At 32.1% G+C, this 24,774-nt stretch overlaps 1 protein-coding gene across 1 annotated transcript; it reads right to left on the reverse strand.

The window, feature by feature from the left end:
- Positions 1-11,057: 11,057 nt before the first annotated feature.
- LOC129227273 (B-cell receptor-associated protein 31-like) lies at positions 11,058-24,067 on the reverse strand (the record flags this gene model as incomplete). The annotated part of the gene is given in 5 exon segments (XM_054861796.1): positions 11,058-11,298; positions 12,439-12,539; positions 19,394-19,484; positions 21,587-21,725; positions 23,920-24,067. Coding segments are annotated over 5 exon segments (530 nt in total), but the record flags the coding sequence as incomplete, so codon positions are not given.
- Between the last annotated feature and the right edge of the window lie 707 nt (positions 24,068-24,774).

Genomic DNA, 24,774 nt, shown 5'->3' on the forward strand with positions numbered 1-24,774 from the left:
CAAAAGCAAAAATAATTTGTCTCTATCCATGCAATATTTTAATGAATATTTTTGAAGTTTAATATGGAGATGGGTACAATAAGAGATTGTCTTTGAATTCATATTGAAAATCTGGATATGTCTGTCTTTTGTTTCTAAGCAAGTCAAACCTCTTTTGCAAAAGGGCTCCTGGTAACCCTGAAACATGTCTGCAGTTTGTTGCAAATTTTTTGTTTTTCAATGTTGCATCATTATCTTTTAGTAAATGAACATGTTTCTTGTTTTAATTAGCCTGGCCAATGTTTATCATTTGAAAATAATACAGTAGTTTAAAGAGCAAACTGCTAGTATATAAAAGCAGGGGTGCAGAAACTGTTTTTAACACTAACATTTCCCCCCAATCTATATAAAAATTTCCCCAAATTTTTACAATATGCTTTATGTTTCAGATAAAAATTCATTCCTATTACTATTTGAGATAATTTTGGGAAAAAAAAGCAATTGCATCCTTAAAACTAATAGAATGAACTAGTAGCTTGTAGAACTCAGTATCTAAAAAGTAAATGAAGTAAATACATGTAAGTTTTAAGTAAAACATCATATCTAAAATTTATTTTTAAATGTAAATTATTATTCAACAAATAGTTGATGAAAATATAAAGAGAATGCAAAAGAAAATGCATTCAAAAGACACTTGCAGAAAAAAAAATCTGATTTTTTTAAAAAGAAAATCAAATTTGCAAAATTTCCCACGATCCTAGATTGCTGGATCGGACATATTCTGCACCCGTGTATAAAAGTGGCCATTAAGTTTAAAGTGAATTGAAGAATAACTATGAGAATGTTTTTTAATAATTAAAAACGTTTTTAAACTTCACATATTGAAACAAAAAAAAAAAAAAAAAAAGAAAGAAAAAGCTATTAAAAGCACCCAACTGTCAGAGCAACATGTTGATTGCACAATATTGTCCATATATAAGAACTAATTTGTCTAAAAGTGTAATTAGCTGAAGTGCATAAATTTTATACCAAATGCTTTAAAGTTGGTAAGAAATCTAAGGTTATGTTTTGTGAACTATACTTTCAAATCTGAATAAAAAATAGTTCCAATAAAAAAGTAAACATGTCCTGGCGAAGGTATTTTAGACAAAATCTTCTTTCAAATCAAATCAGCAAGTACGAGGGCAAATCAAAAAATCTTTGAGCCTATTTTTTATTAGCCAAAAACAGGTTCATACAGGTATTTACAAAGATACGTAGCGCACTAAGTACCTTATATTATGTCTCCACATAGTCGCCACACCGGGTCAGACATTTGTTCCATCGCAGCACTAAATTAGACATTCCCCTGTCATAGAATTCTTCCTGCTGCTTGTGGAATCACCGTTGGACCGCGTTCTTGGCTTCTGTCCCGCCAGAAACGTATTCAGTGGACAAAAATCATAAAAATCACTAGGGGCAAGGTCTGGACTGCAAGTGCATTTCCCTGTGAATTGCTATGGGCTTTTGTCCCTTGCTCCGTACAAAACATATAACACTTCACTGCTCATAAGCTGTGAACGGCTAAAAAACAACCGTTATTTTAAATGACTGTTAGCAGATCCGCTCATCATAGAAAAAGGCAGATACGGCTGGCACGGTTTAAGGAATGGTCACTCCCGAGAATGTATACGTTTGCTTTGTATTCACAGCCGTATTTTGCCGCAAAGACTTTTTGATTTGCCCTCGTACTTACTTACAGGGTCTAGTTCAGTCTTAAAATAATAATTGATTTAACATTTATTACATACAAAAATAAAATGATTCTCTAGAGATTGTCGTCTTTTTAAGAAGTAAGTAAAAAATTGAAATTATAGTGCAATATGAAATCTTGTAATTCATTTTTACTTAAATATACCCCCCTTAAAAATTTGTTTTAAGTATTCATTTGTATTGCAGAGGTAAACACATAGTATAATACTGAATAGCTAGAAAATATGCAATTTTACAGCATAATTAAAGTGTGTTTTAACAAAATATTTTCACTAACCTAAACTACAGATGCTGCTTAGTAAGTTATATTTTTTGTAGGTTTTGAATAATTCTACATTTGCCAGTTATGGCAGATTATCTCTGTGATACATGGATTTCTTTGAGCTATCAATAATAATTCTACTTGTTGCTTTTGGTTTGGAATTTTAAGTCTAGTCAAATTTTTAAAACATTGCTATTCAACATCATATGAACCTTTCATGAAATTATAAATTATCCATTTATTCATACTATATACTTGTTTTTGTGGGCGCTGATAAAAATTGTTAAATTAAAATATCAATCATAAGAATGCTAGTAAGGTTATTTTGTGTGTGTGTGTGTGTTTTTGGGTTCAAAGTCCGTTCATAACAGCAATATCAGAAAGAAATTGGCTTTCACATTTTCATGTTTATTCCTTTGCTTACACTGTGATATGCTTGTTCAGCCTATGCCTACAATAGTAATAAGAACTATAAATATCTTAAATCTGGGCTATGTTTAAAGTAAGACTTATTGCTCATTTCAAGAATTGTATTTCCATCAAATGTATCTTTATTATTGTAGCACAAGAGCTTTAATGTTATATGTTGCATTCTGGTTGTTTTTATTTTTATTTGTGATTTTTTGTTTTGAAATGAATAAATTCTGTTAACATTATTTGTGATCTAAATTGATGAATAAAATCTTATGAAACATGAACAAAATAAAATGCTCACTTTCAGTTACTCATGTTCTCAGAAAAGCATTTTTGTATATAATTGATTAACTTCAATGAAAATAAAGTTGATAGATAGTACTACCAAGACAACTCTAAAATGCAATTCTAAAATTATTGTACTCAAATTATTATATTTGCTGTTTTTTAAATTTAGATGCTTTCACTTTGAAAAATGCAATCTCTTTGCATCCAATTTTCTTCTTTTTTGATGTTTACGCTTTGTGAGAAAGCAAATAAACAACATCGCTTCTTATTTTTATGTAAATCATATAAGTTGGAAGTTTTCAAGCAAAATTCTCATTTCAAGAAAAACTCCATGTAGGGGAGACTGTGGTTAGTTGTTACAATTTTTTTCAAAATTTTTTTTAACGCTAAACTATTTAAATTATTTATACGCGTGAAACTGTAAAATGCATCTACAGGGTTTGAAATAGAGCGCGGGATTGCGCGAAACAAGCACAAAATGGTAAACCCTGTGCTATCCAAAGGTCCGTGCGGGATCCCCCCCCCCGCCGTAAATTCTTAAACGGAATAACGAACCCCATACCGGAAAAGCGGAGAAGATAAAAAAAATTTCAAAATCCATTTTCATTTTGTAAAGATGGAAAAAATTTAATAAAGCGTCCATCAATTCAAAGCAATTCAAGTTATATCGAGGAATTCCGACTTGCTGGCATCAACGGATTCCGATTTTCAGACATGAATCAATTCCGATCCGTCGACATCAACTGATTCCGATCTGCCGGTCGAAACGCAATCTGAAAGGTGCTGGAAACGACAGTCCGTTTTCGAAAGGTAAAGGTAATTTTTTACTTTAACTTTTTGATTGCAAGAAAAAAAAAAGTCTTTGAGCAGTAGAAATATTATTCTAAACAATGGGGACCGAACCCCATTCGGATAATTAGATCCAGAAAATGGTCTATTTAAAAAAAATAATTGAGTGTATGTGTATGTTACTTAGTTGTAAAATATTTTATTAAAAATGAAATAATAAAATAAAATTTCAAAATTACTGAATAATTAATTGAAAATGTGTGTGTGGGGCTGATATTACACTAAAAAAATTATAATTTAAAAATGAATAAATAGAAAAATGAAATAAAAATGAATTATAAAAAAATTCTAAACAAATTTTCAGAACTTATAAAAATTCTCCTTCAAATTCAAAAAATCCCCCCTGGAAACTGAAGTAAAGAGAGACATTTCCCCCTAGAAATTTAACCCTATTTCAAACCCTGCATCTAGATTGTTTAACATTCATAACATATTTTTTTAAAAATGATTAGAAGCCACTACTCCAAAATATTTCAAGGTTATTGAATAGATGGAGATTGTAACAACTTACCCCACCACGGGGCATGGTTACAGTATATGGGGTTAGTTTTTACATGAGATATATTTTAGTGATGAAATAAATTTTACACATTTTCTGGTTTATTCTGTTAAATTTTAAAAATTCTTAACCACGTTAAAAATCAAAAACTTTTTGGCTTTACAAATTTACTTCATTAATGACTTATTCTAATAAACTATCATTATCATTGTCTGCAAATTACAATTTTCACAAGCATATAATTTATCAAACTTAGCACATCAGTCATGTGCTCATTTGTCAAAATTATAACATTGAAGCCGTTTAGTTGTTTTTTTACTTTCTTCTATATCTAATATATAGAAGAAAGTATTGGATTCGTGCAAATTTTCGAGTTTCGAATTTTGACGGATTCGAACGTTTTGAGGTGTGCTGAGTCCATTTCGACTATTTTTGGAAAATGTGTCTGTCTGTCTGTGTGTGTGTATGTATGTGTGTGTGTGTCATGTCTGTGTGTGACCAGTTTTTTGTGGTTGCTCTACAACAAAAACTACGAACGGAAATCGAACGAAATTTGGTACACCTATGTGCCCTTATGTGAACTTGTGCCCATTGGTTTTTGGCGTGAATTCTTCCAAGGGGGGTGAAGCATTGGGACGTTTTTTGAGTTACGCGGGCTTGCTATTCCTCCGGAAGTAACTGGTGGAATCAAACAAAATTTGGTCCATATGTTGCCATTAATAGGAACAGGTGCTGATTCAATTTTGGTGTCAATAACTCAAACGGGGGTTGAGCTATAGAACGTTTTTTTGTCGTCAATTGTGACTGCTGTATCTCAAGAAATAATGAACGGAATGAAAGAAAAATTTATCGGCAAGTACCCCTTAGTGGGTATAAGAGCTGATTTTATTTTGGTGTCAACAGCTAAAAAGGGGGTAGCGCAATAGCCCGTTCTTTTTTTCCATTGTGAGTGCCCTATCTCAAGAAGTAATGCTACGTTCTGGTTGAAATTTGGAATATATGTGAATCCATATGTAAACAGACTTTGGTTCAATTTTGACGCCAATCGTTCCAAGAGGTGTTGATTTTTTTTTTTTTTGTGAATAAAAATAGCTTTATTAATGCAACAATAAGAAAGATAAATCGTAATAGTTTGTCGTCTGCGTATTTCTCGTGATTTTAATTGTATGGAAATGACCGGAAATATTGTCTCAATGATTTAAAATTTTTAACTGTTGCCATCTTATGTTTGTTAACAAATAAAATATTTGTAATTAATTCAAGCAAGGCTTTTAAAATAACTTTCAATTTTCGCTCTTTGTTTTGCTTTTGTAATAATTCAGACATTGGGATGGTCGTCAAGTTTTTACATGTGTAATTTTGTTTTTGTTGGGAATATTGCTTCCTCGTTAAGCATGGGGAGGGATCAGAATTATAAGAAAGATATAGAAGAAAGTTTCGTGATGGCCACAACATACTAGTTTGATTCTGAGTACAGTTTAGAGCACTCGATGCAGAACCAGTCTTCATCATCTTCATCCGAAGGACGCACTGTTTGGACGCACCTTTTTGCTTTTTTTTTTTGCCTTTGTATCTGTTGATTTTTTCTCTGTTAGACACAATTCCCTTTTCAGATTTTTGTTTCCCGGTTTCGGCTTCAAAACATTTTTTACTGGTGTATCTATTAAAGTGGCACTGACCTATGGTTTCTGCTTGCGAACCGTCTTCACTCCTGCAGCGTTGGAGAAAGATCAACATTCGAATAATACATTATTTATTATCATTATCATTGTTATAATTATTATTTTTATTTATTCAACCATAAATATTAACACATAATTAATCATAGAATGAAAGAGACCAGAACTGTTATTATTATTACTGTCGTCATCCAACTGCACTACTTTATATGAATTTAATCATGCAATAAAACAGATCAGAAATAAGACTTACCACCACTAGCATTTTTCATCTTACTGCAGAATCTCTCTAGTGTCATGAAATTCATTGGCTGCCTTTCGTAATGAACTACCTGCAATTACTTCTTTAGTCACACCAGGTATGTTTTTTTAGGTGTTTGCCTCTGCCCGTCTTGTTTTTAAAGTCCCCCGCCATATCACATTTAGAAAGAAAACATAATATTAAATTAAAACTTGCATGGGGCAATTTGTTACTTGTAACAACTAACTACAACAAAATTGTAACAACTTGCCTCATATTACTGGTATTATATCTTTGTACAAAACTTTAAAATATGTTAGCACTTACCTAAAAATACAGGCTTTCACGTGGTACAGAAATAAATTCGTTTTCTGCAACCGCTTCGCCACAAGTAGAAAAATAACAGCAGAAAGAAAAATTACTTTCAGTCTCAAAAAACCCTTTTCCTTGAGCACTCTCCATGCTACCGACTGCAAGCACTCCAGTGATTGTCAGGGAATGCAGATGGGTGCGTGCTATCACCCTACTGCAAGGAAAGTCAGTTTCTCCTGGCGGTTATTTTTAAATTCGAATGTAACAACTTACCCCGTGTAATAACTAACCCCGGTCATCCCCGTGTAATAACTAACCCCAGTCTCCCCTACTTTTTAGTGCCAAAAGTCAGAGTTAAATGCGAAATAGCTGGTTTAAGTTCATTTTTGCTTCAGTGATATTAAAAGTAGTTAATTTATTGATAACCTTCAAAATCTAATTTTTTTTATACTTTTGATGCCTTCTTTTGAAAATAGCGCAAATAAATGTTTATTACTCTCAATTAAAAAGTAAAATAATTTTTTGAAATTTTTATTTCTTTGCCAAAAAGTTAAATGCAGAATTCTTGGTTTACTTCTGAAATACAGTTGAATTTGAGTAATACGAGCTGTCAAAAATACTCGAATTTGTTCGTATTAGCCGTTATTTATAACAACCGTGAATATGTAAAATTGGGAAGAAAAAAATGCAGATGAATAATTTACTATATATGTATTTGTTATACAGGGTGTTTCTGAACTCTTGGGTAAAACTTTAAGGAGGGATAGTACACATCTGGACAAACAATATAATGGCAAAAAAAAGGGTCCCAAAGGTCTCCCGAAGGAGATAGGGGCCATTAAAATTTGGGGTGTAAAATTTGAAATGATTGTAAAAAATGGAAAAATTGGTCGATTCGTTTGCGGTTTTCTGTAAAATTATTTTTATCGCTATTTTCTGGAAGATAAATTTTGAAGATGTAGTTTTAAAAATGCCAATAGAGGGACTTTGGAGCAACAAACAACTATTTTTTACCACTATTTTTGAATCTCATTGTCTTCTAATGCTTGGACTGAAATTAAAATTTTGAGCTAAAAACCTGAATTGTTGGGAGTGATTAAGTATCGAAAACTGAACTGTCTTCAAAGGTTAAATTACACTTTGTCACAAAAAAATGTATGCATCGAGAATAAATTGAGCTTCAACCAATGAACTCGGCAGGAATGTAGCTTGGTAAGAGACGATTTAAATTTTCACGCAAGTGACGAAAGGTTAAGTGCTATGCGCAGAAATAAGTATGATTGAAAGTGTGAAAGCTTGTGTCAAAGGGCACTTCAAACGAAATGTCGAGTTGTAAGGACGTTATTGGGACTAGAATGACCTTTTAGAGGTATATGAAAAATTGTTGGACTTTTTAAAGGTATGTACAGTACGTCTTAGAGAAGCAGGTTAGTTGTATGAGCGTACCTGCCGCCACCTCGGTTGGAACGATATGGTAGTAGCTTAGTGTATGTAAAAATAAATGAACCACTCCATTGCGGTCGATTAAGGCATTCTAGAAACCTAAATGAGCGCAAAGATCCCATAGCATATATAAGAGCGGCCACAACCGTATCAACAAGTTCACTAACATCAGTTCCATGCCGTTTAACACTTTCCAAGAAACTGATGGTATGAAAAAGAAACAATTCTGAGTAGACTGAAATACGCTGGCATCTCGAACCGGCGTCCATTGCAATGCAATTGATTAGCTGGGTTGTGACAGACAGGAGACATGTTATCTTCAACAGTGAATCCCGATTTAGTTTCAGTGGTCATAGGTAATCTATTTCACTCCATACCACGCCGTGTTTTATTTTGTATAGCTGCTAGATTAGGCTATACAACTTACGGTTTTGTAACCTTTAATGTGTCAAATCTTCTTAATAAAACAATCTTTTGTTCTGAATTGGTAATCATTTCCTTGAAGATTGAATTTCCTTGAAGATTGCTCATTTCCTTCTGGGTTAATGTATTTTCTTAGTGACATTGTATTTCAACTTCTGAACACAGTTCAGTTTGTGCATCTCATGCCCAATGATTCTGAGCTGAAAATTTAAGTTTAAGTCAAAGCATTAGAAAAAAGCAAATGAGATTCAAAAATAGCGGAAACAAATAGTTGTTCGTTACTCCCAAGTCTGAAGCGCCCTCTATCGGTGTTTTTTAAACTACATCTTCAAAAAAATACTGATAAAAAGAATAACTTTAGTGAAAACCGCAAACAAATCTATCAATTTTTCTGTTTTTTTAATGATCATTTGAAATTTTGGACCCTAAACTTGAATGGAGTCTATCTCCTTTGGAAGACGTTTGGGACCCTCCATTTTGCCATTATATTTATATCCTAATATGTACTATCACCCCTTAAAGTTTTGCCCAAAAGTTCAGAAACACCCTGTATAATGTAATACATTGCTAGTCATTTATGTGTCTAACGTTTCACGAGCTGATAGTGTTTTTCTTTTTATACCACCCACTGTTGGTTTGTAAAGGATTACCAGAAAAAGCAGCATTTAATTTGGAAGAAACATAGACTGTTAGGAAAAATACTAGCGATTTTTTTTTCTTTTATTAACCAGAAAAGATAAGCTAAGTTACAACATGAAATAACCTGCCTTATTGACGTTAGGAGAGAATAAAATATGTGGGACAGACTTTTTTGTGTGTGTACGTGTTTAATTGTATTAGCGATAACTGAAGAACTTATTCAAAGAAAGGTGATAATGGAGCAGGTGGCAATACCAAAATGAAAAGATAAGACTGTTTTATTCCTAAGTAGACGTACTTGTTCAAAGGTAAACAGCGACAGAATGAGTTTCAACCCTTTCATTCTCAGAGTAGCAAGATGGAGAGAAACGCCTTGGCTCTAACAATAGCTCAACCTATTGTTAGCTGCAGTCCAGAGCACCTCCCACCCCCTTGAGAGCTAACAAGCTTGAACTCAGGGACAATCAAAAAGTAATACGTAGGGGGCTGCATTAACCAGTTATTGTCAGTGAAAATTTTCAGTGCCATATAGAATAGCTGTCACCACTTGATGACTAAAAATGGGTAGGAAGTAACTCTAAGGATTAGGAATGCATGCTGAGCTTTCTGTAATGACACAAGGTGTCAGAAAAAAGTATTCAATCAGGGGAAACTTTTCAGTGGAGAGGCCAGAAGTTTTGTTCGTTTTAACCGAAACTTTTTGTCCTACGTAATCTTCGAAAATATTTATTGTAGTTCAATAGCAAACCAAACCTAATTAACAAATTGTTTGTTTTAGCCGTGGTCGTATTAAAAGAGTTCAACTGTAATTGAATGTGTTCCACTATTGATTAGAAGATTAATACATTGATTTTTTTTCCAGAATTCAGTAACAAAAGTGCAATTTTCATTATTTCAAAATATATTCGAAGCACAACCTGAAAATCTGTTTTTTGATTTCACCTTAAAAACAATCTCATTATTGATAAAGTGTAATTATCATATGTATAATTATTTTACATTTTTGAAAATGATTTTTTTTTTTTGGAATTAGCATAATAACATCCCATTAATAATTTAACAATTTAGTTGTACAGATACACATTATTTAACCTTAAGAAACTATTTGAATATAAGAAATGTATAAAAATGTATGTTTGAATAAATATGTCTTGTACGTTGATCAAAAGCAGTAATGTAATTACACTGGTGTGTAAAAATTTAGGACCAAGTTGAAAAATCAGCCTATCAAGTGGAATGAAAAATCAGATTGCAGTGAAAGACCAATCAAGAGATGGACTAATGGTCAGGTACTTTAACAGATGTAACTAGACATAGTGGGGGGAGTGTTGAAGTAGGTAAATAACAGATGAGATCAGTGTCACGGGGAGAGCTCTATTGCACTCTGTGTATCAGTTAAACAAAGTACAATTGCTGCCTCAAGAGCAGTGTCCGATCAGGACTAAGTTTGGGAGGGGTGCTTAGAAATTATGTTTTATTGTGTGTGGGGGGGGGGGTGCATATGAAATCACAATAGAACTTTGTTAATCCCGTCCTCCCTTGTTCATCTGGATAATCCAGATACAACTCGATGGTTTTAAAAACACTTTTATCTTTGCATGAATAGGAATTTTAAACAGTGATAGCAAGGATGTAACTATAAATTCGCCAAACATTTGTTTTTTATTTTCTTAAATCTTTATTGTTTAGAACAATTACAGTAATCTTAAAAACACTAAAACTACCTTCAAAAATAGCAATTTTCGATGAAGTTACACTCTTAAAACTAAAGGAGCCTAATGGGTGAACTTTTCCCACCTAGGGTGAAAAAATAGGAGACTCAAGGTTCAATGGAGGTTTGGAAACATGGTTCTGATGCCTTTTGGAACTTCACTATGGGGAAAGGCCCTAATGAAGGTTCCAACAGCCCACACAATACTAAACTCATTTCCTCCGTAAGGTTGCCTCGTTTGTGCATACGCTCTGGCATACATTTAACCACTTTTCAGGTGGACGAAGAAGTTGCATTTTTTAAAAATGTATGTTTCACAGCAGATGGAAACAAGTAGCATATTTTCAACTTTTTTGGTCAATTTACTTTGCAGAATTGCTCAAATGATGTACAGTAGATGGAAATTTTGTATGCTAACATTTGAACTGTGGGAGAAAAAGGATTTTTATATTTAAGAATTGAACAATATTAATGTACTATGACCCAGTAAGTAGTTATGTTATTGATTTCTATATAATTGGTTTGAATTTCAATTTTAAAAACCTACATCATGAACTGGACAGAGCTATTTCAAAAAATATTTATTTTAGATTAATACACAGTTTAGAGAAAAGAAAAATTCAAATATAAAAAGAAAAAAAAACATATCTAAATGTTAATATTAATGTTTTTTTTTCCACATGAAATCTACTCAAAATTAATACACAGATGATGATAAATACAGATCAAATATTTAATGCATTAAAATGAAGTGAACTATTCATCTTTTTTATTTTCAGCATCACCTCGAGCTTGGTCAAGTTGTCTCTGAAAAATTGAAAAAAAAAAGAACAGATAATAAGCTAAATTGAATAAGAACTTCCTTTGTTATTCAATATTTAAGGGAGAAAAATATAAATCTAACTCAAAATAAACTAAATTTTTTTTAATGAACTAAATTTTGTGCTGAGCATAAAATATTTTTAAACAAAATTTTTCAACACATTTTATAAACAGTCTACACCAGTGACCTATGTTCTGATCTAATTAGACTAACAGCAAAGACAAATACTATTCACAAATAATAAAAAGTACAACACATGAGATCTCAAGCCTCGCCCCTGATAATAACAAAAAATTACTAATAATACAGTAAACCTGTATACTAAACGACATTTTTAAGTGAATTTTGGGATTACTTTTCGTTACTTTCTGCAATTTTCTACAAATGTACTTTTATACAGTTACTCTCTGTGTCGCCTGGTTTACTTCAAAAATAAAAGTTAGGTCAAGTGACGCATGTTCAACAAGCAGGCTTAAACAAAAAAGCCTGTAAAATTTCCTGACAGATTGTGGGGAAAATAACCAATAAGAAATTTTTTTTAATACCTCGATTACACGAATAGCCTCAAAACAAAAGCCAGTATTTGATTTGTTCATATTTGAAAAAAAAAAAAAGGTAAAAGATCTTTCTCCTCAATGATTTTCTTCACACAACAAATTTTAATAAAAGCATTGTTCAACAATGACCGTGATCAACAATGAATTTCTAACTGAAGGCTTACCTACATTTTAGCATGGAATCGCCAAAAACAGTTATAATTCATATTCTAATTACCTTTGATCATTAGAACAAATTTTATCTGATGCAGAAAAATCAAGGGTTTCTATGGATATTTTATTCATTTTTGCCAGCATTTTTTCGCCCTCGTATTACAGAAAAATGCAATATTCGGATCTTATAATTAAAAATCGAAACGGTTTAGTTGTTTGCCCTCCCCCCTCATGCTCTTTTTCCGGAGCCCAAAAATCGCCCAGACAATTTTGGTCTAGATCCGACGTAAACTGTGGATTTCTATAGGGAACATACATACATGTAAATATATATACAGACACATATATTCTTTGTTTTAGTTATATAGATGACATATTTTTGCAATGCATTTACATAAGATAAATGTGAAGTACCTGTAACTTAGAGTGCTCCTCCAGCAGTCGATCATATTCCCTATTTGTTCCTTCAGCCTGTGAAACAACACTTTGAAGCTTCTTTTTTGTTCTTTCCAGTTCTATGAAGTAAAATACAATAATCATGAAATTCATTAATTGGAAAAGCTTGAAAAGAAAATTTATCTCCAATGTATGCAAAAACTACACATATAAAAATTCTTTAAGTTACGGGCAAATTTTATGTCAAACATTGTATAAATTTAACAGGGGTGCCTACCTCCCCTAAAAGCAAGGGCGCAACCCCCTAAATATCGAGAAGACCCCCCTAAAAATGAGAAAAATACCACTCAAAACACCCCCTAAAAATTTCAATCGCGAAATCTGCACCATGACACCCTTAGGTGGGCACCCCTGAATTAAAGGATAATAACGCAACATTAATCTGCACAAATTTGCAGGAAACAGCAGAGACTTGTTTCTTAATTACAAGGAACCAGTTTTACAAGGCGAAATAAGCGAGCTAATGGATGAAAAAGACATCCAACAAAAATTTTCTTCTTTTGCATTGAAAACTAGGTTCCTCGTAACCACAAAACATGTGTCTGCAGTTTTGTGCATATTAATGTTGTATTTTTGTTTACTTTTACACACTAAGTTAAGTAAATTCTTATTATATAAATTACTAATTTCCAACCCATTTGCATGGGTGAGACATGCTGCTCCCTTGCTACATATAGTTACCTGGGGGCTTGGCACAATTTTTGCCTAGAAAGGGAAAAGGGAAAAGATTGTGGAGTTAGCTGTATTGTTAACCTTTTGTTGTCAATTTCACCTCCCCTCAAAGTATATTTTCCTTTGGAGGCTGTATTTTTGCCAATGATAAGGAGTCCGAGTTGGACTGATTTTGGGGTACAGGAGTAAGTCGGGGAGCTAGTCTTTATTTTCCCACCGACTCCATAGCCCTGGTAAAAACATTTGATTCAGTCAAATTTATCTCTGACTCACCTTAATATTAAGCAACAAAATATTGTATTTTGATTTTCATTCATAGCTTTTTTCTACTTCTTGAAACTAAAAATTGAGCATATAGTTTGGGGTATTCAGAATCTGCACAGTATTTTCCCATATTTTGGTGCCAAAAAATAATTTTTCACACAGTTAAAAATTTTGAATAGTTCAAAAAATACCCTAAAACAGCTAAATTAAAAATATTTGCTCTATACAAGTTCCTCAAGAGTTTTTTTTTTCCAATAAAGTTGTTTGAAGTAAATCCACCTTTCAGTTTGGAATCTATATTTGCCTTAAATTTCCCCATAGGTACTAATGTTAAGTATTTTTGAACTGTTAAAATTCAAAGAAAAATTGTTCAAATCAAAGAGTGAAATATAGGAATGAATAGCCTCACTAAGATCTTCGTTCAAATTGGACTATCTATTTATCAAAATATTATTAAAGGGGAAAGATCGAAATATTTTCTCTATCACAAAACCTACTTTTCCTACTTGTATTTTTATTATTTTGTACAATTAGACAAGTATGTGTGAGGCAAAGTGAATGGGGCAAAATGAAATAGTTAATTTTGTTTAATTATTCAATCATTTATTAAATCTCTTGCATATTTTTGATTATTTACTTTCGTAACATACCTTTAGTTAGTAATTCACTTATTCATTCATTCACTTATTTTCTTATTCATTCACTCTTTTACTCACTTATTTTTGTTCTCATACATTAATTAATTTATTTAGTTTTTTTTTCCAGCATCTTTTCTTTGTTTTCATTCAAACTTTTATTTACTGATTCATTTCATCAAAAATATTTTTCATAATCAAAAAGAAAACATTTCATTTCAAAAATTTTTTATTTTTCACTTTGCCCCATGAAAAAAACATTAAGTGAAAAATTTCCACTTTTTTTGAAGCAAAAATTCACAGCCAAAAATAAAAAATACTAGTATATTTTTTTTACAAAATACAATGTTCTTTCTTTATGTACTGTAATTTTAAAAATAAATTTCCAACTTGTTTATTTTGGAAAAGCTCAGTAATCTTAACCATTTCATTTTGCCCCACACTCCCCTACTATAAAAATAAATATTACTTCCCACCTGGGACCTGGGGACAACCCATTAAAATTTTGCTCCAAGTATATTTTTTGAACCAAGTGCTTATATTTGGGTTCTAACTCAACACATTGTATTTATTTTATTTTAATAAGCTATGATACCTTTCACCCCTCCCCTCACAGAACTGCAATTTGAGAGAAAGAGGGACTATTCTCCCCCCCCTTCACCAAATTGTATTTTTTTCATTTCATTACAAAGGGGAGAAAATCAAAATGTCAGATTCTATTCCTTTCCCCTAACTCTTTTTCTGCAATATTCGCTGCACAAGATTATATATATATATACAGTGGCTCCCAAAAGTGTTTGTACACTTTGAAATTTTTTAGTAAAACCAAAATAACTCGAAACTGAATTCGAATATAAAGTCCAATATTTTTTCACATCATTCCTATGTCATTCTAAATACAACCCATTGGTTTTTTTCAAAATATTGACGGATCTTTTTTTCGAAATGGGTCAGAAAACGAAGAGACAGAGAAATAATACGCCACAAAAGTCATCGTACACTCAAATATTTTCGAATAAATTCATGATTAAAATTATCATATGTCGTTTTATTAATATTTTTGCATTGTGTTGACCCTTATAAGTCATTTGGCTTTAATTTTTTGTTTATTTATTCCTTAATATTGTGCTTATTACTGTAAAAAGGCTGGTATTCGTAAAAAAACAGCAAACACCATTCAAAATTTGAATTTTTTTCCCACAGTAGTGGTAAATTGGTTTGAAATGTCTCTAAATTAGTTAATTTATTTGTTTATATAGTAAAGTGCTCGATAAAATGCCTAAAAAGAAAGGAATCGGACCAAAAACAAGGTAAGAAAAGGTCAACCGGCAAAGTTGACAAAACGTGATCGGAGATTTCAAGTTAAAAAAATTATGAAAAATACACATTTGAGTGTTGTAAAAGTTTCTGCAGAGTTAAATGAAACTTTTTACATTTAATTTTCACCTAAAATTGTTCGCCAAGTTCTCTGATTAGCTGGAATAAATGGGACCTCTTCCCGCAGAAATTTTCTTGGTCGTGCGTAAAACAGAAAGCTTACGCTTTTCGTCGCAAAATTCAATGATAAATATTCTAAAATCGTTTTAGAATCATGTCTTATTTACAGATAAACATTAATTTAACATTTTTGGTTAAATTGTTGTATAACTGTAAGTAGAAGAAAAAATTAGGAACTTAATCTTAAGAACTTATTTGGATCAGTTTATCAAGACGGTGGAGGTGTTCTAACGTGAGGGTGCATATCAGCATCAGGACTTGGTAGTTTGTAATTTTTTGATGAAATAATGAATCATGCTGTTCCTTTAAATATTTTAAAAACCAATTTTGAACTCTTAGCCAAAAATTTGGTTATTGGAAACAACTTTGTTTTTTATCAAGATAACGATAAGAAGCACACGGTTTTCAACGTTTGCATCTAGTGCCTCGAAAATTGTCCTTAAGTTTAGAAAATACTCCTTCAATCTCCAGATTTGAACTTAATGTAACGTATTTAGAGATATCTGGAGGCTAGATTACGGAAATAGGGCTTTAAGAAGAAAATAGAGCTAGAAACAGTGAGACTCGAAGTGTGGTTGAACACTTACTCAGAAATTACGCAAAAAAAAGAAAGAAAAAGAATGAAATCTATTCCCAGATGTTTAAAAGGTGTTATGAATACTGAATGATATTCTACTAATTAATAACTTAATCAAAAGTTAGATTATTCAATAATATATTTCGTTGAAAGTCGTAGGTGTACGAAGACTTTTGGGAGCCACTGTGTATATATATATATATATGTTATATTGCAGAAGAGGAATGACTGCAAAAGTTAGGGAAGTACACATAAAACAAACAGCATATTGAGCATATGTTTTGGTTAACTGCTACCTTCCCTCCCCACCCCTCTCCAGAAAAAAAAAAAAAAACAGTTGCAGTATGAGATTTTCTCCTTTCTTTTAATGAGAAAATTGTTTAGGATCTATGAAGTTTATTTTATCCTAAAATATAGGCATATCATCATGAAAAGTTTCATTTTTGGGTTGAATTTTATTTTTCTGCACAAGTACTGAATAAAATAATGAACATTTTAGGATTTTTAGGACAAAACTAAAAATTTTAGGAATTTTAGGACAACTCCTACCCCTGAAAACATATTAAAAATTCATTAAGCCTTCTTTCATCAGACCCCGAAGTGGTTTTTTGAGGGGAAAAAGTAGGAAATAAGGAATCAAAAATTAAAAAAGTAGGAAAAGTAGGAAAAAAATCGCTTAAAAAAGTAGGAAAAAATAGGAAGAGATAGGACTACACACACGTCAAGACGACTGACAATCATTAGTATGGAAAATAAACTAGTGGAAACAAAGATAGTAATTACAAAAATATGAAAATAAAATCTAAACAAAGAAACACCTTTCACCAATATAGTAATAAAATTTTTAAGTGTGAAAGAATAAAATGCAATATAGCGATAGCAAAAAAATAAATAAATAAATAAATAATAATAATAATAAAACTTCTATTTTGGTTCAATAAAACCATTTTTGTTTCAGATTTGTTTTGTCAAAAACGAAAACATTCCTTCAAGAGCATCCATTTATCATTTAAAAATACTATCACTTTCAGCTCCTGTTATCATAAACTATGATACAAAAGCAAAGCAAATATTAAATTAGTTTTAGGCAAAAATAATCAGCAGTTGACATGCATTCTTGCATAATCAGAGGCAGATGTTTGAATTTGAAAAAAAAAAAAAGGGAAAACGACTGAAAATACAGAACTAAAATAAATGTGTTCTTAAATATGGGGCATAAAATTTATAACAAAATAATTACACTAAATAAATAACGAAATAAGTCAACTAAAGGGTTTGCACTATGTTATGTATTTTTAGCATTCAACATACATTTTTGTTTCAGGCACGTCATTTATGGGGGGTCAATTTCTCCCCTCCCTGGCTTTGGAAAATTAATGCTTAGCTATACATGTTTGTGCGGTTTTTTTTTTGTTTGCAGATAAAATTTGCATTCAGTATACATCCTTTGGGGGAGGGAATCAAAGTGATGAGTCAGTTCTAATTTTAATCAAGCAATAAAAACGAATATTGTTTTAATGGTTTGATGATTTTTACCTCCTTCTTGTTCCAAACTTTTTTGGCACGAAAATAAAAGGAAACATCCATGCATGGTAAACATAATATTTTTATCAAAGACAAAGATCAGTTACTAATGTTTCTATGTACATAAAAGGGAAGGCAAATAGTTTATCTCAATCCTCTCCATACAACAAAAATATTCATTCGGAAATTGTTCACGAAATTGAGAGTGAGGGGGGGGGAGCACTTGGAATCAAATGCCTGCATATATCTCTTTCTCCCCCCTCCCTTTGATCAGGCGCAATAAGTATAATAACTTACAGTAGATACGCCGCATCGGTATAATTGCCGCACCCCGAAAAGAGTTAAGAGTCTGTCAAAAAAATTTTAAATGCTCAGAAATGTCGCATTGCCAGAAACACAGCACATAAAAATGATGAGAAACTCCTCGATATTGATGATATATCAGAGTAGAAAATACCCATTAAAAAGAAAAAAAATACATATTAATTTGTAGCTCTATCTCCCAACTTTTAAAAATGAGAAGAAATAAAAACAAAATATTGCATTTAAATTGATTTCCGATTTTTTTTTCTCCAAAAATTGGGAACGTTTTGCCCATCCGGGTTTTGCCGCTTTATTATTATTATTATTTTTTTTTTTTTTTGCAAATATACTCTTTGCAAGGAAAGAAAATGAAATTTTATAAATTTTATAATCATGTTTACGATTTAGAATGAACAATAATCATATTTATGTACGAAAAAAGTTTCCGCGATTATTTTTGAAGTGGTCCGTTTTTGCGAATTTCTGTTAGATGTCGCTTTTAAGTTGTACTAACATCAATAAAATATGTACAGTATACAAGTTTTCCAATTTTTGTTTCCTTATGTCCTTTTAAGGTTTTACATTGCCTTTCTGTTTAAATAGAGCTCCATTTCACTTGTAATCATACAAAAAATTGGCGAATAGGAAATTCGGTTTTTCCCGCATTTTTTGAACAGTCAGCCGTTTACTTTAATTAAAGCTTCTAATTGATGGGTAAATAATATATAATTGCATCAGAATGTGCCAGTATCTATTTTTTTTTTTTTTTAGTTTCGTTAATACAGTAGGACTGAAGTCAGGGCGATAAAAAGAAAAGTCGATCATAAACGCTGCAACGGCAAAAAAAAGTCACTTACGAAAATTTAACTTTTAGACACACAAACGCCGCGGCGTTCCTTCCAGAAATTACTATAGTCTAGTCATTCAATGAAAAGCTAAGGATCCGCTTGTTCCTTTTACTTTTCAAAATCAAAACATGCAAAAAATTATCGGCGCCACATTGTAAAAATAAGAATCAATGCACAATTAGAAGTGCTATACTAAAGAAAGAAAAAGTAGGAAAAAAAAGGAAAAAGTAGGAAAATAAGGAGAGAGCTCTAAAAAGTAGGAAAAAGTAGGAAAAATAGGAACTCTTCGGGGTCTGTTTCATGCTATTCTCTCTTTTGTTTGACTTTTCCGGAAAAGTAGGCTAAAAGGACATAGTGCCTTTACCTCCCAGATATGGAACTAGAATTTAAAACCTATTGAATATTAAAAAAGAAAAAAAAATTACTTTCATTTGAAAAAATTTCAATTAAAATTCTGAAAACTACCAGACTCAAAGTTTCTATCACTTCACTTACATTTGATTACCATTTAGTAAAACAAGAAATACTTAAGGACTATTAGCTTAAAGCTATTATTATTATTGCTTGATCTATACTGACTTATTCAACCTTACCTTCAGTTGTTATATCTAGTTCTCTTCTCAAAGTTTTAATTTCTTTTTCATGCCCTTCATTCTTCTTATTTTCTTCAGTTTCTTTACCAGTCTATAAAAAATTCATGGCAAGTTACTTAGAAATCTGAATGAAATGTTCAAAACAATATTTTTAAGCAACAGAAAATGTAACAGGCACAATAATAAATAACTCTGAATACTTCCTAATTTTGTGAATAATTTTATATACCTGTGTGAAAAATTTAGATAAAATAGAATTTCACTTTGCAAAAAGATACCAACTTGTCCTTCATAAAGCAAACCGTTTTCACATAGCTTCTTCAAGCCTTGGTCCAAGGGCAAATTCTAGTTTTTTGAAAGTGGTCATAAGATATTCAATAACAAATACTTCTTTACAAATTTGTGTCTGGATGCTCTCACAGTAGTACATCAAAAATGAATTTTCTGAAACACCTTACAGATATTTTCGTTCACCTTAATGAGGAGGAGGGTGTCATGACCTGCTTACTCAGGGTTGCTGCAGGAAAAATGTCGTAAAAAATAGCCAAAAAATTTGAAAAATTAGAAAAAAAAAGTAGTCATATGATTACTTGCTTGAAGTAATTATAAAATTTTACTCATTTTCATTTTAACAAGGCTGAATAAAAATTGAAAATGAAAAAAAAAAAAGTCTGTTTACCGTAACAGATCACATTTTTCAAAATATTAGCTTCAGATACTCTAAAGGTTAAAACAAATGAACTTCAAAAAATATAATAATTTCAGATTGACACTTTAATAAGGCTATGGTAATCAACAGTAAATAAGTGCCAGCATGATCACTGGCATTATGCTGTACATTAAAAATAAATAAAACGATATGTCCTGATTTTGGGTAAATTTGTAAATTTCCTCTACTTTTCTCACTAGGGTTCATGTTTATATTCAATTTCCAAAACCAAAATTAAGGACTTTTTAAGCACCTTTTGAAAGTTAATAAGCACTCAATTACAAAATGCATACTAAAATGTAAGTAGGAAACTGTTTCTAAAACTGTAATCATGCACAAAATACTTAAACTATGGCTAGTCCAAGTGTAATTAATTGAAAACACACAAAAAAAAAAAAAAAAAAAAGTTGCAGCTAAAAATCACAATAAAGGGAGGGATTGATCAAAACCTTGTTAAAAGTTTATTTAGACAGGTTATTCTGCCACTCAAAATCTCATATTGCCCCCTAATTTGTTTATGTTAGCATTTGAGGCATATTTTACTGGCATGTAACTTCTCAGTTCAAGATATTTAAGAGGTTCAAATTATGACTTAATAAAAAAGTCTTGCTTTCGATAGGAACAGTTTTTCAAATTTTTAATATACACAACAATTTATTTCATTTTCAAAAATCACGCAGATTGTTCCTTCTTTGCAATGAAATTCATTAGAACATTAAAATTTCCTTTCACATTGCACATTTAGCTTTTCTGATCTGAAACATAGAGGCGTGAGTCTTGTAGAGTATTTTGTGTTTCTGTACATACAGAGTATAAACAAAATTTAAGCACTTTAAGGCACCTTTAAGTAAATGAAACAGTTTTAAGATCCCTTAAAACCAAAATTAATCCCTTTTAAGGAATGTACAAGCCCTGCCCATTCATTTTGCAGATTATTTTACATAATTTTATGACTATTCTACTGCATTCCAGTTCAGTCACCACCCTGTCTCAATTGCGAAGATGACAGAAACTTAGGTGCTAATAAGCAAATCAACTTATAAAATATTAAATTAATGATTATCCTGTTATTTAAGCTATTCCCCAATAACCGATAAATTGCAATGGAGCGTATCAGTCAACAATCGAAGTAATGAAAGGTTTTTACAATAAAGTCATGAAATGGAAATGAACAATGATAATAAAAATCATTCTAATAATAATAAAAGGTTTCAAAGTAACGAATTAAAAAATTGGAGTGAAAAAACTCCAAGTATTTTTAAATGAAGATTTGAATTGGCCTTAGTAAAATAAGTTGTTTATTAGTCCAATTTCACTGAAAGAATAGCAGAAATTTGAAAGGAAACATTATGGATTGTACAATAAGATAATTATCATTAATTTTATAAGCAAGCTCCCCTCTTGAATAATTAATGTCCAAAAAGTATGTTTGAATAAAATACACAGAATTTTACAATCATAAAAATTAAAAATTTTCCAATTACCATTTTTTTAAGATTTTCACTTTCTTTCATAAGTTTTTCAGCTGCTTCTGTAGCACTTTGGGCTTGTTTCAGTGAAGCATCTGCACTGGCCTTCAACATAGCTTGCGTTGACAAAAGGGATCCCAATCGACGAATTACCCTTAAAGTAAAAAATTTTCTGTTAACACTTTTTGAAATTTAAATTAAAATATGAAAGCATATTTCAAAGTATGAACAAATAAATGATAAAAAGCCAAGATGTTTCTGTTGTGGTAGCATACATTATATCAGACAGTATTTTTAGCTTTTATTACTCCAGAGAGAAAAAAAGAATTTTAGTGACCAAGTTTTTCAAAAAAAGGACTTTAAACAGCCTGTCTTTTTAATTACAAAAAACAGTAAGGATAGAATGAACTTTTTTTTTTGAATGACTTCTATCAACTCTAAATAAATGAAAGCACTGAAGGTTTGGTTACAGAAATATTGAAAAAATAAATAAATAAATCGTAAAGCAGTTTACTACACAGTCCAGTCACATTATATGACCATCTGTCAAAAGCCAGAATAACCACCTTTCGTAGACTGAACTGCTGCGAGACGTGCAGGAAGAGAGTCACTTAGGTCCCTAAAGGTGTTCTCTGGGATGTTGAGCCATGCCGACTAATGCCGTGGCCAGCTGCGCTAGATTACGCGGTTGAGGATCCATGGTGCGAACAACTCGATCGAGGTGGTCCCACAGATGCTCGATTGGGTTTAAGTCAGGTGAGTTTGCTGGCCAGGGGAGGACGGTAAACTCTTCCTGGTGCTCTTCGAACCACGCACGTACACTGGCAGCTGTATGGCACCTCGCATTGTCCTGCTGGAAGATGCCATCATTATGAGGAAAAACAATGCGCATGTAGGGGTGGACATGGTCCACAAGGACAGATACAGGGAAGAGAATGCAAGGAAAATATTCCCCAGACTATAATGCTCCCGCCTCCAGCTTGGACCGTTCCGGCAATGGTTGCAGGGTGGTTCCTTTCAGAGGTTTCACGCCTTATAAGCCAACGTCTATCTGTCCGATGGAGCATAAAACGCGATTCATCTGAAAACGTTACCTGTCGCCACTCAGTGGACATCCAGCTGCTGTACGGGCGTGCAAATTCTAGTCTTCGTCATCGATGAACAGCAGTCAGCATAGGTGCACGAACCAGGTGTCTGCTTCGGAGGCCTTGACGCACCAATGTTCGCTGAATAGTAGTTTGGGAAACACTTTTGTTAGCCCCTTGGTTAATTTCGGTGACCAGTTGCTCAACGGTTGCCCGTCTATCTGCCCGAACGCATCTCCGCCACCGTCGTTCGCTTCTGTCATCTATGGCCTGTGGTGCACCACATTTGCCACATAGCTGATTTTGGACAGTTCCATTTTGCCATGCACAGTACACTTTTACCACGGCGGCACGCAAACAGTTCACAAACTCGGCCGTTTCAGAAATGCTTCCACCCTTGGCCTGAAAGCCAATGATCATGCCCTTTTGGACGTGGGATAAATCGTTTCATTTCTGCATTACGCCAATGATTGAAATGTTTTCCGAAGCCCTCACACACCCTTTATATACGCTCAACTGCACTGTGCTGCCACCCGCCTTCTGTGATTGGTTATTTAACTCTGACGTGGAAAGTAGGTGGTGGTCACATTAATGTGACTGGACTGTGTATATGAATGGTTAAATGCTTGAATATTTAAGGTGTAAAATTTAAAAAGATAGAAAATCCTCTACAGCAAATCATGCTAAAAACAAATGTGGCTCAATGATGATAAGCTGACAAATAGAGTAATTGAATGAAGGTTATTTCATTCCTGAGAAAAAAAAAGATCTACATCTGCAGCATATCACGTCTTGAATTATTCCAAGAACAATCTATCTGAAAGGCCTCAAACATAATTTCCAGAAGCCAAAGAAATAATTTCTTCAGCTGATTCCATTTAAAATGCATTGATACAGGTAATGAGAAACTTAAATTTATTCTTTTTATAGAAAAACACCTCAACAATGAAATAACTGAAATTGTTATTGAAAGGCGACATGACAGAGAGACTCTTTAGGTAAAATAAAAAAGAAATGCAGATTGTTCTCCATTATGAGCATCAATCAACTGGAAGATAATATGAAATATTATTTGTGTGTTTAGCAGAGTTAAAAACTTCATAGAGACAGATCAGAGAGCTCATTTTATGAAATAAAAAAAAAGGAACACATTTAGAAAAATTCAATATTCTTTTTTCAAATAGATGTATCAATTCTAAATTTAATAAATTAAACATCGTTAATATATGAGCTTTCCTAAAATAAAGCTTTCAAAATTCTTACGGTGCCAAAAAGAGAGCAAATCCAGCAATATAGCAGTTTCGCTGTGCCCTGAACATTTTCATGCTTAGTTGTAATTCGGCATCTAAGTGACCATGAGTTAGTTCTAAATCCCTTGAACTTGAATATTTGTGCATTTGTCGTAAAGAATCTACATTAAAAAAGAAAAATTAAAATAAAGTGACATTAATAAACAAAAGGTTTCTTAGCAATACACATAAGTAGAAATTAAAAGAAAAAGTCACTGGTCCAATGGACCAGTAGCTACAAAATTTCAGTGATCCGGTATGGATCAGTGAGGACTTTTAGTGGTCTAGTAGGACTTTTAGTGGTCCTTTCTTGTACCTTGATTTCAAATAATGTAAAATAAAAAATTAGGTTAAAAAAAAACAGTAATATGAATGATAGTGTCAATTACCAGTTTTCAGCAGACCTATTTGAGCGACTGGGGAAGAGAATTAAACAAGCTTCTTTACGTTCAAATACCAGTGAAGGAATTCGAGCGAATGAAATCTCTTATTTTCTTAATTGTTTTTGGGGTAAGCCAATCAGTTGGTAAAAACAATAAGCTATAATGCTGTAGAATTTTCTATTATCTTTTTGTACAAAGAAAATCTAAACATCGTAAATAAAGGTACAGTATACTCTTGATATCTCAAAAACCTTGATATGACAAAAAAAAAAAATTTCCCCCTTGATTTTGCGTATTATCTGGTATTTTTCATTCTTATGACGAAAAGTTTTTGATAACCTTGTTATCTCGAATATTTTTTTGATGTTAAATATCATTTTTCTGGAAAAACCTCAGTGTATTGTCTCAAAGCAACTGAAGGAATGTTTCTGAAAATTTCTCACACC

Source organism: Uloborus diversus, chromosome 8 (genome assembly GCF_026930045.1).
Source record: "Uloborus diversus isolate 005 chromosome 8, Udiv.v.3.1, whole genome shotgun sequence".
Taxonomy (NCBI): Eukaryota; Metazoa; Arthropoda; class Arachnida; order Araneae; family Uloboridae; genus Uloborus; species Uloborus diversus.